Raw genomic sequence first — 17983 nt, 5'->3', positions numbered from 1 at the left:
ACTGCATGAGCTGCATGAATGCAATAATAATTTAAGTAATGACCAGTCTTGACTTATTTATTGTAATCATTGACCATGCATTTATTAAAGCAAAAGTGTAGTAGCCATGTTTTCATCTGTATGAACATATTTAAATAACAAATATGGTTAAACTGTGGCTACTGCAGCAAAACTGTGATGATTTTGTGGTTAACATGTACAATAACCATGGTTTTATGGTTGTATTGTAATGAAATCAGTTCATCTTCATAAGGGCAGACTTGTTTGTGCCAATAAAAGCAAACAGCTATATATGTTTGCATTTGTTTTATTGGAAACATATCCATTGTGTAACATTTCAAATAAACCCTCATTTACTCCTGATCACATCCAAACAGGCTCAAACCTGCGGCACTTAATAGGTTCTAGTTATCATTACTCAGGTGAAGTATATGCAGAAGTAGCACTGGTGATTTCTATGTGTTACAGTAATCTCCAGGTCATAATAGTCGCAGTAGAAATGACAGCACTGCTCCACAATGCCCCTCTTCTCAAACGCGTCTCTCTCTCCACTCTACTGCAGGAAGGTGGCGCTGTTTTTAATCATGATGCCTGTGAAAAGAGTGTTGTTATCAATGACTGGTTGTTACCAAAAAGGCTCCAAAACGGGTGAACCATGCATAACGCTATAACACATTTAATATTCCAAGGAATGTTGACTACTCTGCTGTACACTCTGCGAGTGAGACCAGAGACATTGTGACATTTTATATGGTCTTTGGGAAGATCAAATCAAAGAGGTCGGAAACCTGTATATGCATAATAAACGCGTTTACTTTATTTAAATACATTGTTTTGTCTAAATAAAGTCAAAATGCATGTGAAATGTTTCAACATCATTCAGCATAATAGATATGTAAAATGATGCATTACATTGCAAATTGTTTACAAAAATGAATCAGTGTTGTATATATTTTGAGGTTGAATTTGTAACACAAAGTCTTAAAAGATAATCAATAAAATATCCTTAATAATTTGATCTGAATTAATTTGATTTAGAATTTTATAAATATGAAAAAGTACAAATTTTTTAATGCTTATTTATTATCATGGCGGTTTATTCCACTGTGGTGACCGCGGAATAATAAAGGGATTAAGCCGACAAGAAAATGAATGAATGAATGAATTTATTATCATCCATCATAAACAACAAACAATAACAATAAAAAATTGCCAATCTGTTAAAACTTGTTTTAAATTAAAACTCTAGCCAGCGAACAACAAACTGGACAGCTCATTTCCTCACTCTGAATTTATCCATTTAACCTTCTTTTAATGCATATTTTATTGGTTGTTCTTCTGTAAGACCTGACATATCAAAATAATAGGCAGAAAATTCTACTTTTCTGGAACTGAAATGTTTATTAAACTATTTAGCTGAATCAAAAAAATGGATGTGGAAGATTTTAAAGAGAAAATTGTAGTCCAGACAAGAAACTGAGGTCCCAACAGCACAAACCCAGTCAGAAAGCACTGCGTTGCACTTTGCTGACTTTCTGTGTGTTGTTGGGACCTCAACTTCTTGTCTGGACTACACTTGCAGTACTTCTTGACCCCATTACAGCTGTCTGAATGACCATCATCCTGAATGGCTAGAGGAGTCCATCCTCCTGATTTTCTAACTGCTCTATAGCACTTTCATTGCCACACATTTTTGTATTGATGACATTTTTAAAACTTTATTTTTCTATCTTCTTTCTCTATTCTTTTTGACATCTAAAAATACACGTAAATTGATCAATATAGTTTACCCCCAGGTGTATTATAAGATGGCATTTCGGTCACTAGATTAATTAAATCATATACAAATACTGTGTTTGCAATGTAGTAGATTACATTACAAAAATGTAACATGATTGTTTGGAAATAAAGCATCTTTTATAGTCGTTGTATGAAATTCGATGCATGCAATTTCAACACAAATTATTTGTAACATAAGAAATCGATTATTAAGTTATTATGCTTTGTTTTAATAAAAAACCTCTATTTAATAAAATTAGTTACACAGTAAATATAAAATTTATTATTAATAATATATATTGAAATTAGCAAATAGTTTCCAGCCAAAAAGCATTCGAGTAATTAAAAAGGTAAAAAAAAAAAAAAAAAGCCTTTCCACTGCCTGCAGTGTCATGAAAATCCACAAGGGGGGCGAAGTATCAAATCACACACAACTTGTTTTAAAATAAAACATTGATTAGGTTGATATTATATAGGTCTTTAAAACTCGTGTAAACTCGTGTAAACTCGACTTTATATGGTTAAAGCCTTCTAATCGTTATTTTCACAATTTATGATGGCATACTGTCAAAAATTGAACAAATGGTAGGGGCCAAATTCTGGACTTTGTCAGTAGGGGGGTACATGTGTCTTTCGAAACACCCGAACTCCCCCTCTCTACGAGCCTGTTAAATGCTCAATTTTTGGTAACATATTGTCAGCTTTACAATAAAAGTGAAAAAAATCTCAGTAAGCTACTGTAAAGTTGACTGAATGTAGGTTATCAGGCAAAAAGCTTTGCGCATGGTAACTTACGGAGTTTGTGCTCTCGGACACGCCTCCCCCAGGGCTGGTGGAAGAGACCCTTCTCTCCGCAGACGATCAGCAGCGCCTCCACGAGCTGAATCACGCACAGCCTCCGCTTCCCTCCCGCGCCACTGTGGGTCAGCAAAGAGCCGGCAGCAGAAGACCCGACCCCTGCATTATTCTCCCTAGAAGGAAACTTCACAGACTATAAAGCGAAAAACAGCAAGTCTTTCTCTTTTGATTGTGTCCTGTCAAGAGTGAATGTGTCCCGAGAGCCAGTTATTCTCTCTCCCTTCTGTTTCTGTCCTAATGCACCCTGCTTTTTATGAGGGTCCATCAGTGAGCTGAACAACTAGCCTCAATTAATCACCTTCAATCAGTACAAATAATTACCCCTATCAGCTCACCCCAGCCTTTCTCTTTCTGACCCCCACTTTATTTAATTACCCCTATTAAGCTTTATATAAACCTGCGCTGCTTTCATCTCTCCTTTACTCTCTCTCTCTTTCCAACCCTCTGTCTTTTTCTCACTGTTGTCTGAATGCCAGCATAGCAGCTTTTTTTCCCTAACTCCTATTGTCTGGCCCTATTGGCTTTCTCGCTAATTAGCGCTCCTGTTCTGAGGATAACTCTTGCAGTAAATTGTATTGCTTTAGCATTATTAATACAAAAATAAAATATATACTGCTCTTAAAATTAAAGGTGCCAAGAGGAGCCAAATGATACCATAATATTTTGTGGCATGAAAAGGACGGAAGGTGGTTATTTTTGGAGCCATCAATGGCAATGAGGAACTTTTAATTTTAAGCGTGTAACAGAGATGACCAATAGTATCTGGATGCAGTCTTTAAGAAGCGAGCTTAGATTGCATCGCTTGATGGAATGTCAGACACAATGCACTCAATAGAGCTAGTGATGTCTGGGCCCGTGGGCCAAAACTGGCCCAAAACCTTTGGTTTGGCCAACTATACCATCTGAGGAGATAGAAACAATGAAGGGGAGGATTGGGGAAATGACTTTAATAAAGATTATCATTTCTAATTTAACATATATAATCTTTTATTTGTTCGTTTTATTGTTGAGCTACAAATTAACAAGCCTGAATCAAATGTTTTAATCAAATGTTTTCTAATTTATCATTTTGTTATAAATGTAATTGTTTGTTTTTATTATAATAAATTAATTATAAAATGTAAAAAAAATTAAATTAGTTGAAGTCAGAATTATTAGCCCCCCTTTGATTTTTTTTCTTTTTTAAATATTCCCCAAATAATGTTTAACAGAGCATGGAAATTGTCACAGTATGTCTGATAATATTTTTTCTTCTGGAGAAACTCCTATTTGTTTTATTTCAGCTAAAATAAAAGCAGATATTTTTTCAACACCATTTTAAGGACAAAAGTATTAGCCCCTTTAAGCTAATTTTTTTTGACTGTCTACAGAACAAACCATCATTATACAATAACTCGCCTAATTACCCTAACCTGCCTAGTTCACCTAATTAACCTAGTTAAGCCTTTAAATGTCACTTTAAGCAGTATAAAAGTGTCTTGAAAAATATCTAGTTAAATATTATTTACTGTCATCTTGACAAAGATAAAATAAATTTGTTATTAGAAATGAGTTATTAAAACTATTATGTTTAGAAATCTGTTGAAAAAAATCTTCTCTCCGTTAAACAGAAATTGGAGAAACAAATAAACAGGGGGTCTATAATCCTGACTTCAACTGTATATACACTGATATATACTTTAGATTTTTTTTCTTTTTTTAATATTTCCCAAATTATGTTTAACAGAGCAAGGAAATTTTCACAGTATGTCTGATAATATTTTTTCTTCTGGAGAAAGTCTGATTTGTTTTATTTCGGCTAGAATAAAAGCAGTTTTTAATTTTTTTAAAAACAATTTTAAGGTCAAAATTATTAGCCCCTTTAAGCTAATTTTTTTTCGATAGTCTACAGAACAAACCATCGTTATACAATAACTTGCCTAATTACCCTAACCTGCCTAGTTCAACCTTATTAACCTAGTTAAGCCTTTAAATGTCACTTTAAGCTGTACAGAAGTCTTGAAAAATATCTAGTCAAATATTATTTACTGTCATCATGACAAAGATGAAATAAATTAGTTATTAGAAATAGGTTTCTAAAACTATTATGCTTAGAAATGTGCTGAAACAATCTTCCCTCCATTAAACAGAAATTGGGGGAAAAAATAAACAGGGGCGCTAATAATTCTGACTTCAACTGTATCATGCAATAGTTAACCAAATATGATTATTTAAAAAAATACGAAATTACCCACGGCAACTTTGTAATACAGTTTGATATATTTACCTTCGGCCCACCACAGCCCTCAATTATGTTTGTTTTTTGGCCATTCATAAGAAAAAGTTTGGGCACCCCTGGTTTATACCAAACTAAAATGGAGGCATAGATTTGGCAGTGTTGTGAAAGAGTGAGAGAGGATGGGTGGGATTAGTTTAGGGAAACTCAAAGCTAAATCTGAGGCCTGTCAGATTACAAAGAGGAACCCATGAAGACTGACACAGCCTACACTCAGTAAAAACTATTGTTTGCAGGGAAACCCAAGGGAAAACCTTTATTTAAAAAAAACTGCTTTTAACACCACAGAGGGTAAGTGCAGTGATATGAATGCATCTCTAACTATTGTATGTTTTTTTTTTGTTCTTTTCATAAATGTAAATGATCTTTATATATTTTGTATTATAATTAGGAATGACTGTGGATGTGGAGAAGATTATTCAGTTCATCAAACAAGGCGACCAAGACAATGTTCAAAGTCATCTGGATGATTACAACACTGAGGTAAAAACCATTACAACGTGCTGAAATTTCATTAAACATAATAAGATTAATTCTGTGCTTAATATGATCACCGCTGTGCACGCCAGAAAAAAAACTGTTAGATTCTCCTACTACTTCACCAACACTCAGATATTTGCAGTTTCCATGACAACAGGACTGGGGTAAACCTGAAGGGGGTTTCTCATTACTTGCCTAGTCATTTTATAGTTTTTGTGGTGCGGTCTTAAGTTTTAATCTGTCTAATCTGACAGGAGCACTCATATAGTTCACCTATTAATTCAATTCTTTTGTTATTTACAGAACTCACAAAGCTTCTTTTTTGATGTGGAAGAAAGGGAGAGAAAAAAGGTAAAGTGTGACGTCTATTCTATGTTTGTTTATCCTCCGTCCTCAATCTGAGGGCACACATGGTTTGGATTAACACAGCTAATAATGTAAATCTCACTCATCCACCTTCACTTATCCTTCAGTTCATCCTCATCTCATCTCATTTATTCAGTGGATATATAATACAAGCATGTTTTCTATCCTGATACTTCTCTTTCCTCATTATTCTCCAATGCTTGAACCGAGAACAGCAAAGAGAGCTGGAAGAGGTAAATCTTTCACATGACCTTCAGAGTATTTCTGTTTAGATGAATAAAGTAGTGGGCAACATGGGGGCTCAGCACTTTTACCTCACAGCAAGAAAGTGGCTGGTTAGAGTCTCGGCTTGGTCAGTTGGCATGTCTGTGTGGAGTTTGCATGTTCTCCACATGTTCACGTGGCTCTCCTCTAGGTGCTCCAGTTTTTCCCACAATCTAAAGATATGCGGTATATAGGTGAATTGAATAAGCTAAATTGGCCGTTGTGTATGCGTGTTAAAGAGTGTGTATGGGTGTTTCCCAGTGATAGGTTGCAGCTGGAAAGGCATCCACTGCATTAAACATATGCTGGATAAACTGGCGGTTCATTCCGCTGTGGCGACCCCTGATTAATAGAGGGACTAAGCTGAAAAGAAAATGAATGAACTAAATAAAGTATACGGAGTGAGGAAAAAATGAGAGAGGTGTGTAATCTGTAAGTAATATTTTCACTGTCTATGTCCCCCTGTGGCACTTGTACATAGTAACTGGGCCGGATGGACCTGTAAACTCTTTTGAGCTCATTATTTTGTTGTTACTGAGTACCAATCATTGCGGCATCTGTCAAAAAGAGAATTTATTGGTACTTATACCTCCACAAAAGCCATTTAACGCTGTTCGTCACGCTCATACCCACAAAATAAAGCTTTTATAATCTCTCCTTGTGTTCATGGATAACACCCGAAGCTTTTATTGGTCTTCAATGAACTTCAGTGAAGTTAAATATCGTAAGAAGCAGGTCAGCATTTAAATCAGCATCTTGAGTTTGATATGCAGACATCGACGTGATTCTTTTCTTCTGTCACCTCTCATAACTGCTAAAGTCTGTTTAACCTCACATTGTATCGTCTTTTCTGAATGTGTGTTTGTTCTGCTCCACTCAGTTCCGCAGGAATAAAGTGAGAGAGTACGTTCCAGACTCTGACTCAGACTGTGACTCTGATAACAGTGAGGATCCAGACCTTGTTCTGCGGAGAGTGAGTCAAACAAAACTTCTCTCACACATATTGCCAAAAAAGTGCAGACCCAGCAACCCACACATCACGGCCATGTGTTAAAGTTAATTCAAAATCCATCCATCCATCCATCCATCCATCCATCCATCCATCCATCCATCCATCCATCCATCCATCCATCCATCCATCCATCCATCCATCCATCCATCCATCCATCCATCCATCCATCCATCCATCCATCCATCCATCCATCCATCCATCCATCCATCCATCTATCTATCTATCTATCTATCTATCTATCTATCTATCTATCTATCTATCTATCTATCTATCTATCTATCTATCTATCTATCTATCTATCTACCTATCTAATTTATCCACAGACCCATCCATCCAACTCTCTCTCTGTCTATCTGTCTGTAAACACAGAGGGTTCAAATATCTTTCCCTGATGTCTATCTCTTTCAGAGGCTTGCTGCGGCTCTGATCTGGTTTATTCGCATGCGCCTGCAGCCGGGCGTTTTGAGAGTGTGTCTGCGAACTCTGAGGATCATCTCACGGGACCGAAAGGCTCTGGCACCCCTGATTACAGACTATGCCATCATAACTCTCGCTCGGCTCGGGGGCATCTCTGCCCTGCCAACCTGGCCTGAGGAAGAGGATGATCAGTGGGGCTCCTCACACAACGACGTCGCTCCTGAGAACGAGACTGACACACTTCCAGATAATGACACCAACACCCAATGTCCAGCATGTTGCAGTGAGACAGATGATTCATGTTGTGGCTCTACAGTCTGCGCTGCGTCTTCGGTCAGAGAAGGAGGTCTGCACTTCAGCCCTATGAATAATACATCTAATCCCAGAGAAACACAAAACGACCACTGTGAAGAAAGTGTAAGGAAAGATGGAGTGTGTGGGCTGTTGACAAGAGGAAAGAGGGAGACCAGAGGAGAGAGGGATGAGGAGGGTGAGGAAGGACATGATGATGGTGAGATCTGGAGGAAAGAGGCGATGAAAACCCTGTGCAATGTCATCTACAACAGCCCGAAAGCACAAGAGAGAGCCAGCACACTGAGGTGAGACTCACAGTTTGAAACATTTGCCAGATATGGTTTTGTTGAGTAGGTCAGAATAGTTGTGAAAACTCACTGTCATGTGCTTTGTTTTTTTCTCGACCAGGTTACTTCATGGCCTATCAGTGAGAATTAAAGATGGGATACATTCCTCATCACCTCCAAGCGGTCAGTTTTATGAACTGCGGCTTCTGTTTTTGTTGACTGCTTTACGGCCTGAGCTCAGGATTGAACTCTGCCAGGTAATTATAGATCATGCAAACATGTGCCCATAAAGCAGAGGGACTTCACGGGCGCAGTAGCTGACCCCTTGGTTGACTGAAAGATGCAGCTGCGACCATGGTGCGAATTATGCATTGACAGTCGGGGTGGTTAACTTTTTTGGTTAAGTTCATTTGTCTAATACATGCTTCAGTTAATTAAATTTACGCATTTCAGTTTGGTGAGGGATATTTAGTGTACTCTACCCTACTGTATACTCTGATTAGCTAATTTAGAAGTTAATGTAGTTCAAATTATACAAACTATACATCTAATTTGACTTTACTTGTAGGCTGTATGTAGAAACAAACTTATATTTTTACTTTATGTCTTTTGTAGGGGTCTACATCTGCAGTTTCAGACTATTGAATAAATCATGTCCACAGTGTTACAAACCGTTATAGGGGTGTGATCAAATGTATATTTATATTATCTATTATTGTAATTATTATTGTAAACATTTAAAATACAGATCAGAGCAAACTATTTCTTAGTATTAAAAGACTGACCCCCACCCCCTCCCCTGGAAAAGTTTTGGAAAAACTAAAAAACCCACAAGGTTTTGGAAAAGTAATGGAAATTACATTTACATTTAGTTATTTAGCAGACGTTTTTGTCCAAAACGACCTAAGCTGTGGTCACACTAGATATTGTGCTTGTGAAACTCTTACGTATGGGGCTGCGAAAAGGGGCGGGATTAAAATGATTAGACGTTAACAAAAGTGAGCGATTGCTCCATATTTAAAATTTCTTATTTTTAACTGTCGTCTATTGGTCTAAAACAGGTCGCACACCAGAAGCGCCGCTCGGCGCCGCGCAGCGCCACGCATTTCAGAATTCTAAACATAGGTTTCTATCAGGGTACACACACCAGTGCCGCAAGTCGGCGGCAAAAGCTTAAGAATTCACCAAGCTTGAACTTTCGAATGCAGTGAAACTTGTTGCACATGCTTGCATTTTTTGGTCTGCCGCATTCGTATGCCTATGGAAGTCTATGGAGTAAAAAGTGCAGTGTGATCGCAGCTTAAGTTTTACCTACAGAAGTAGTTTTACCAACTATTACTAGTTTAGCAAACTATTACCATTATTTAAAATTAGTTTGTCAAATATCTGTAATCTGGAATGGAGGTTAGATGTTTTTATTTCTTTTCTTGGCCAGAAACATGGTCTCACACCATTAGTGCTGTGTAAGCATCATCTATTTTACATACAGTAAATATAAAAATTAACTTAAACTAAAGAGATTTTTATGTGTTTTACGATATGCTGTAATAAATTTAAACGTGCATTGTTTTTCTTATGACTTAGCATTACATAGATAAAACATTGGGTCATAAGCATTGACTTGAAAGTCCTGAAAAGGTCATGGACTTTTTGTAGTAAAAAAGTGTATGAACCCTGAGTTTAGTTCCAAACCTAATTAGACACATCTGGGCTGGCTAATCAAGCTCTGATAATTAATGTTATTAATTACTCACCCTCATGGCGTTCCAAATCCCTGAGACTTTTGTTTGTATTCGGAATAAAAATTAAGATATTCAAGATGAAATCATAGAGCTCTCTCATCCTCCATAGACTGCAAGGTTCTCGACTTATTCAAAGTCCAGAAAAATACCAGAAACAACCCCAACACAGACCACATGTCTTCAGTGGTTCAATCAAAATATTCTTAAGCTACGAGAATGATTTGAGTTTGCTATGAGTTTGATTTGTATCGTTGTAAATCACTTGAAAATCATCTTGAAAATGTACAGAGGCCCTCTAGTGGACCCCGGGATTAAATACACTGCTCTAGGGGTCACACACTATATAAAAGAAATGGCTACAAATACTTCTGTTAAACTCAATCTGTGTTTTTCCTGCCGTTAGGAGCGTGGTGTGTCCATGCTGACCGCAGCTCTGGAACAGTGTTTAGACGTGATCTGGGGTGAAACACACGAAGTGCTGACTGACCTGACAGCTCCACCTTTGTGTAAGGAACTTTCTCAGCGAGCCCTGGAGATCCTGAAGACCCTGTTCAACATCACCTACAGTGTGCACAGACAGGACTTAGACGAGGTAAATGCTGTTATTTCTTTGACTATAATAACCATCTTTTAACTCTATATTTAACGTATTTATGTATATACCCAATAGTACAATATTACACAGGCAGGTAATTGTTAAAGATTAAGGGTTGGTTTAGATTTTTCAATATGTATTTTCTTTTAATATATTTTTAACTATTTAATTACTAATTTAATAATTAATTAATTATTTAATAATTAATCATTGCTCCTAACAATCTAATTTGACGTTTAAAAAACCTTTTAGGAGTGTTGTGAAAGATAAATATTTTTGTTTTGTTTTAGAAACTTTAGAAACTTAATTTTTTAAACACTTTAAAAAATTAAGGTACAACAGATGAATGTTAAACTTTCTTCATGGAAACATAAATGAGGAACCTGTATTTTAAAGTGTGTATAGATTTTTTTTTTAAATATTAAACAGAGACAAACCAAATAAAAGCACAAAACATCACATAATTTTTCAAATGCATTGCTGATACTCACTGATGCTGAGTTCTTTTCCCAAAATGAATCTTGCAGGATGATGTCAATAAAAACTGTTTTTTTAACACAATTTAAATAAATTATGATGAAGAAATGGATTCAAACAATGTATTCCCGAGTTACATTAACTACGTTTTGTTTCTAAAATCATTCCAACAGTTTTTTGCATGACATTTTTGTCGCTTTATGAATTTGATGCTATTAGAGGAAATGAAATGCAGATATACAAAAAAGTAACCATTTGTTGTACAATGAAATACTAAAAAAAGATGATTTTCATCTGTAAAAACATGTTTTCCCTAATATATTAACAATAGTATAATGTGAAAAAATTGATTTTACCATCAACATTCTGGTTCTCTTTCTCCTGGCTCAGGAGGCTGCAGCTTTGTACCGTCGCCTAGCTGCAGTCCTGCGTCACTGCCTGCTCGTGCCCTGTGAGGGAGAGGACAGAAAAGAGGAGCTGCAAGGGTGAGAATGAGAATCAAGCCAGTGTGATGAAGTCTGGAGAGGTCTCTTGCTCTTGATCTTCATCTCTTCTGTGCTGAATGTCCACAGACACACAGTGAATGTGCTCTCAGCGCTCCCTCTGCAGTGCCTGGATGTCCTGCTTTCTGTTCGCCTGTCTGAAGATTCAGAGGAGTCTGGTGGTGTCAACATGGACTGTGTCCACACTTTGCTGCTCTTCATGGAGAAAAGACTGGACAGAGTGAGAATGAGCACGGCTCTTGTAACGCCAAGGTTAATGGCTTGATTTCGAAAAACTGCATAGACTGGAATTCAGTTTCCAAAACATGCTAAATAAGTTTACCAAAAAGAAAAAAAAGTGTATCTTAAAGAAAATATTTTGATAAATGTTTTAGCTAAGTGTTAAAGGGATAGCTCAACCAAAAATGAACACTCTCATGTTAACAGACCCTTGACTTGTTCCAAACCAGTGTGAGGGGTTCCAGGTTTCCAACATTGTTTAATATATTTTCAACAGAACAAAAAAACAACAGATTTGGTACAAGTCTGTTGGGTGAGTAAATTATGACATGGTGTTCAATTTATGGTGAAGTATCCCTTTAACCAAAATAGTTTGGTTACTAATATTCTGTTTCACAGAAGAAATAAACGTGTCTGCTATAATACAAGGGAGCGAAAGTGATGACAGATTTTAGTCCCACTATATATTTATAGTGTAGGGAACATGTGAGGGAGGAGTAGATGTCTATGTGTTTTTTAAAACAGTCTCATGGTGAAACAGGCAGGGGAAGAACAAAAATAAGACACTCCAAGAGCGTAGTCCAAAAAAACCAGGTGAATAGTCAAGACAGGTGGTAATCAATCAAAAACATGATAAACAATCCAGGGATCAAACAAGAAAAAAATGCTTTAAATTACACAAACAGTAACTAGATGATGCAGTGACGGAATCTGTATGTAATTACATTGTACTTGTTTTATTTATTTATTTTTTTCATTTAAGCACCTATTAGTTATTTAAAATTGGGACTCAATTTTACATAACTAAACTGGTAGAATTTTCATTTTCAAATCAGCAATCTCTTAAAAAGCTCTTGAAAAAACTGAGATGGGGCTAAAATATTCTGCATGTGTATAATTCAGGGTCAGAAATAAATATGGGCTTGTTACACAAATTCAGTATAAGGAGGCAAAAAACATGTTATGTCTGTATGGCGAGATGATGATGTGCCATTTCTCCAAACACAAAACGTTGGCCTTATTCTATTAAACAATATTAAAAATCGATATTACAATATTAAATGTATTTTTGTCATTGCAGCCCACCCTGTAATAATTTTCCTTCAATGTATTATTGACATACAATTGTAGCCAGCTTAATGTTTTTCGAACAATCTAAAGTATTCTGATAGACTGAAGTAACTGATTCAATTTATGCAATTGGCATAAAAGATAATGTGAACATAATTAATAAGATAATTAACAAACTTATTTCCATGCCCCATGTAAAACATTGGCCCATAATAAAAAGAATATATACATTTCTGACCGTGCTACTATTTATTTCACGCTAATTGTTATGTCTTTAAATGTGAATAAAACAGGGCCACAAGCTGAAGGAAAAGCTTACTCCAGTGTTAAACCTGCTGACGGAAAGCAGCAAAGCACACAGGGAAACCAGGCACTATCTCCGGCAGCAGGTAGGTCTTACATTTCAGTGTGTGTTAAATCTGTTCAGGTAAAACTTAAAATTGCTGTAAGTTTACTCACCCAGGCCATCCAAGATGTAGTTGATTTTTTTCTATCAGTAGAACATTAAAGAAGACTTCAAATTGGGTCAAGGTGAATCATAGAATGCAAGGTAATGGCCCTTTGAAAATAATAAAAAACAATACTTGAGAAACAATATTAATACACTTGGCTCTACATTTAAAGGCTTGGGTGACCTTTAAATTTAGGTATTATTATTGAAGAACTTTTAAAACATGGCACTTTAAATATGACACAATATATTCTTCTTATTCTCGTGGTTGTGTACAAGGAGCCTGAACCTGTGCTATTTTTGAGCAGATCCTGCCTCCACTGAGAGACGTTGAGCTGAGGCCTGAGCAGGGGAACACACTGAGAAGCAGACTAGTGAGACTAATGACCCATGTCGACACTGATATCAAGCACTGTGCAGCTGAGCTTCTCTTTGTGCTATGCAAAGAAAATGGTATGTAAATGCATCTCTTGAACCATGACATATGTCTAGCTGAATGATTTAGATTTTCAAGTAACATGGTATGAACATGTTATAATACAGAGTGCTCAATATATGATGTACTTTTTGTAGTCCAGCCAGGCAGATATCACTGCTCTGGTCTTTTTCTCTCAAACAAATCCTGCTTTATTCTATGACATACATCAGTAACATCAACTTATTATTAATCATCATACCAGACAGGAAAAAAACTTTTCTCTTTACTCAGTCAAAATACTTGGGTTAAAAATACCCCAACATATAACCCAACGATTATAGCACCTTCCTAACTATGGGTTATTTTAACCCATTGCATTGGCTTATTTTGAATAAATGTAATTTTTTCCATTCTGGTATTACTACTGCTACTATTACTAGTACTACTACTATAGAAGAGTTTTCAAAAATATAAAAAATGCTTTTATTTCCATTACATTTTAAGTTTCAGACACTTAAGCGTTTTCATCCATTTAATATAGATCAGCTATGAAGTGCTCGTTCAAATCATCAACAATTAAGAGTGTTGAAACGGATATAAAACACATGATACAGAGGTAATTTGATCAAAAAGCAAAACATTATTGCGTTAGAGCTTAAATAAACTTTATAACGCAAAAACAACATTATGTACGCATATTAATACAGCTGTTCTGTGTCAGTTAAATCAGTTGACTGTTGAAATTCAAACTTTTTTAACCCAACTGGTTGAGTTATTAAATAAATAACCCAATAAAGGTTAAAAAATAACCCACCAAATACCAAATATTTTAACTCAACCATTGGGTTCAAAGTTATAGTATGTAGAGTGTAGTTTATTTTTACAGTCTTGAGTTCACAATCGCTTTCTTACAAAAATGATTAACTCAAAATAGCATTTAAATTATTGGAGTAAATAAACACTGTGACAGCGATGCGGTGACGCAGTAGGTAGTGCTGTTGCCTCACAGCAAGAAGGCTGCTGGTTTTGAACCTCGGCTGGGTCAGTTGGCATTTCTGTGTGGAGTTTGCATGTTCTCCCTCGACAGCAGATCAGAATCAGTGTTTCCTCATGGTTCGATGACAAAATTAACCAAAAATGTATTTAAAAAAATTAAGCCAGAAGTGCTAACTATGTCTCACATTTTGGCCCACAAAAATACATCCTTCCTTAAAGGTGCAGTAGGTGATTGTCCTCAGAAACATTTTTGTTGTGCTGGTTGAAAGTCTCTTCAAAGTCCAATATGCACACAAGAGAGAGAGAGTGATGAGTAAAAACAAATGCTGAATCAAAACTTTAAAATCCTGAATCAATATTGGAGTTACTTTTGGAGAAAGAACAACACCATAGCTGAAGTATTTATTTTAGACAAGTAACGTTATGTTTTAAAACTCTTTTAGTCACGCAAATCTTATGTAGATTTTGTTGTTATGAATTGCTTATATGGGGTGACGCAGTGGCGCAGTAGCTAGTGCTGTCGCCTTACAGCAAGAAGGTCACTGGTTTGAGCCTCAGCTGGGTCGTTTGGTGTTTCTGTGTGGAGTTTGCATGTTCTCCCTGCGTTCGCGTGGGTTTCCCCCACAGTCCAAAGACATGTGGTACAGGTGTATTGGGTCGGCTAAATTGTCCATAGTGTATGAGTGTGTGTGTGGATTTAAAGCATTATTACTGTGAATCTAAACATTGTCATTTTGTTTATAAATTATTCAGTATTTTGTACAAATCAGCATTTATTATTTTCTGAATAAACTAGCTATTTTTAGCTTTTTTTGGCATTGGCTAATTGAAGGGTTTGTTAAATGGCCCACTTAATATATTATATAGGCACTTAAAACTGCTGTGTTAATGTATTTATTGTATCTTCAAGCGATAGAGTTTTATCTTTTCTCCACTCTATTCTGCAAAATGTCCTTCTTTTTTGTAACAGAAATGACCTTTATGTGAGAAACACCTTTCTGTGACATCTAAAACACTGCTGTCTGTTTGAAATTCTTGATCTCATCCTCTCCCAGTGAGCAGGTTTGTGAAGTACACTGGTTACGGTAATGCAGCTGGACTGTTGGCAGCACGGGGTCTTTTGAACGGCCGTGGCTCTTCTCCTCAACCACAGTACTCCAGTGACTCTGACTCAGACACGGAGGAGTACAGACAGGCCCGGGACAGGATTAACCCTGTAACGGGACGGGTGGAGGAGGAACAGCCTGATCCAATGGAAGGGATGACTGAGGAAGAGAAAGAGGCAGAGGCACTCAGACTCATAAATATGTTCAACAGGCTGTCACGGTATGTATGTTTGTGTGTGTGTGTGTGTGTGTGTGTGTGTGTGTGTGTGTGTTTGAGAGAGGGATCCTTCACAAATGTAGTGGCAGGGGCAGACAAACAGACTTGATTAAAAGTATAGCTAGCCTGATAAAATGTTACTCAAGTAAAAAAAAAAAAGAGTTTCTTTTTCAATTTGGCTTGAGACAATAATTCCTAATTTTTAAATTTACTAAATATTAAATGCGGCGAGGCAGTGCCGCTGTTCTCCGGGTGCTCCGGTTTTCCCCACAGTCCAAAGACATGCGGTACAGGTGAATTGGGTAGGCTTAATTGTCCATAGTGTATGAGTGCGTGTGTGAATGTGTGTGTGTGTGATTGTTTCCCAAAGATGGGTTGTGGTTGGAAGGGCATCCGCTGCGTAAAAATGTGCTGGATAAGTAGGTGGTTAATTCTGCTGTGGCTTCCCCGGATTAATAAAGGGACTAAGCCGACAAGAAAATAAATGAATGAATGAATAAGAAGAGAAGGTCAACTTTTTAAGAAAAAAGAACCACCACTTTCACTAGGCTGGCTACGGGCCTGCAACTCTTCATGTCTAAACATTTCTCCTGTTAAAAACGTTTTACTTCACTAAATTCAGGAAATTTCAGGGAACAAAATTTTGTTATGGAAATTATTGAGTATAAGCAGGGGTGGACTTAACCTATAAGCAAGGTAAGCAGCCACTTAGGGCCCCAACTAATGCCATGAAGCCTATATTATTCCTAAAGCTAGTTTATACTTTTTTATCATATGTTGTAAAATCTGTCTATAATCATTAAGATTTAAATACTTATAGTTCTTTTCAAAACTGAGGACCCCCACCATGAATAGTGCAACGTTCTCTCCGTACTGCACACGCAGATATTAAAGTCTAATCACAAAAATGGTTATTTAACTGTACTTATAATTAGTTTGTGAACTTGTGTTTTATATTTGTGATTTTATTGTATTTAATTTTACATTAACAAGATAAAGCTTCCACTTAAAATATATTTTAACATGCAGTTTACTTACATAAAAACACATATACAGAGAAAAAAAATATCTACAGAGAAAGAGAGTGTTTTGAGTTTTACTGCTAGGGCCCCCAAATCCGCCTCTGAGTACATGTTTCCAAAAAATATGAAAGTCTTGTAGAGATACTTTAAAAATGTGCCCAAGTACTCCAGTAAAATAAAAACAGCCGCTTTCCACCACTGTTTAGTGCACTACTTACCCATTTCCTAATAAACATGTTAATAAATGAACTGTTTTTGCTCACCACATCCGCTCAGGGGCAAGATCATTCAGCCGATGGGAGTGACCACTGACGGCAAACTAGCGCCGCTGTGTGGCCAGACGAGACACAGCGCTGTGCAGGAGGAGGAGGAAGATGAGGAAGATGATGATGGTAGTGAGACAGAGCAGTAAGGAAGGAGTGGATGTCAAGATGATTAATAAGAGGCAAGATATTTTATACTCATAACAAATATAGTGACAAAACATGATAGTGGAGCAAACTATATCTTACGAAAATGTTCAGAATATGTAATGTGAAAAAAATGAAGCTCTCTATGATGTGATTAAAATAAGGATAAAAGTAATTTATATTATAGCAGAGAATGTGATTTATTTGTTATTACTCATAAGCTAGAAACAGTCAATTAGGAAGCTACTCAAAAGCAAAGGAGAAAGAAAGAGACAAAGAGCGAAATGGGCATCACACCAAAGACAGACAAACACTCCTGGAAAATGCTGCTGCTGTTGCCATGGTAATGTTACCATGGTAACAACAGGAAATGCAGTTCTACGGCTTCTTTTTTTTTCCCTGGCGCTCCAGCAGGAGTGGAATGTTTACCTTGAAGAACTGCTGAGGCTGGTCTGACACTCTTGAATGCTGGCACCTTACACCGAGAATCATGAAAAATCATGAAAATAATGTCATTATTCAACTCCTCAGAGAAACGCTTTCATTTGCAGAGTGATTAGTCAGCACTGGGAACTTTTGAACATGATTACAGTGTTCAGAGCAGGTTGCTTGGCTGTACTGCTTGATTTCCAGTGCATTCTCTCCATTCATACACATCTTAAATGCAAAATAGCAGCTTGTACACTAAGAACAAATAAACAATAAAGAAAGATCCAAGGCAGTC

At 36.7% G+C, this 17983-nt stretch overlaps 2 protein-coding genes and 1 pseudogene across 10 annotated transcripts in view; 1 reads left to right on the top strand and 2 right to left on the bottom strand.

Moving 5' to 3' along the window:
- The window catches only part of tbc1d10b (TBC1 domain family, member 10b), a 442453-nt gene that overhangs the window by 323077 nt on the left and 101393 nt on the right, over positions 1-17983 (bottom strand). The window lies entirely within an intron of this gene.
- LOC100534937 (insulin-like) lies at positions 353-3049 on the bottom strand (annotated as a pseudogene). The gene is made up of 3 exons (XR_015481554.1): positions 3035-3049; positions 2575-2770; positions 353-591 (listed from the first exon to the last, which is right to left on the bottom strand). The product of XR_015481554.1 is annotated as an insulin-like, transcript variant X1 (transcript).
- Positions 5084-17980, top strand: si:ch211-195b15.7. 7 transcript variants are annotated; one of them, XR_015480969.1, is made up of 14 exons: positions 5084-5203; positions 5304-5395; positions 5696-5743; positions 5974-5991; positions 6903-6995; positions 7443-8050; positions 8154-8289; positions 10178-10366; positions 11237-11331; positions 11419-11569; positions 12933-13028; positions 13399-13934; positions 14019-15830; positions 17126-17980. XR_015480969.1 is itself a non-coding variant. In XM_087244740.1 (14 exons), the coding sequence occupies exons 2-14, from the start codon at positions 5306-5308 to the stop codon at positions 17259-17261; spliced, it is 2076 nt and encodes a 691-aa protein (XP_087100866.1). In that variant the 5' UTR covers positions 5084-5203; positions 5304-5305; the 3' UTR covers positions 17262-17980. The 7 variants fall into 7 exon arrangements, 3 of the variants coding, with proteins under 3 accessions (XP_087100866.1, XP_087100868.1, XP_087100867.1); XR_015480971.1 differs by having other exon boundaries at positions 11419-11601; positions 13399-13543; positions 15560-15830; XM_087244740.1 differs by having other exon boundaries at positions 13399-13543; positions 15560-15830.

The sequence above is a fragment of the Danio rerio genome, chromosome 3 (genome assembly GCF_052040795.2).
Source record: "Danio rerio strain M-AB ecotype USA chromosome 3, GRCz13ab, whole genome shotgun sequence".
Lineage (NCBI taxonomy): Eukaryota > Metazoa > Chordata > Actinopteri > Cypriniformes > Danionidae > Danio > Danio rerio.
The sequence above is the reverse complement of the archived record's forward strand: the minus strand, read 5'-3'. Positions and strand labels throughout refer to the sequence as shown.

What these genes read in the sequence shown, in the direction of transcription:
- si:ch211-195b15.7 (XM_087244740.1), top strand. Translation starts at nt 5,306, where the DNA reads ATGACTGTGGATGTGGAGAAGATTATTCAGTTCATCAAACAAGGCGAC. An exon ending in AGAAAAGAGGAGCTGCAAGG is followed by an intron (nt 11,332 to 11,418) that starts GTGAGAATGAGA and finishes GAATGTCCACAG; the next exon opens with ACACACAGTGAATGTGCTCT. An exon ending in TGGAGAAAAGACTGGACAGA is followed by an intron (nt 11,570 to 12,932) that starts GTGAGAATGAGC and finishes TGAATAAAACAG; the next exon opens with GGCCACAAGCTGAAGGAAAA.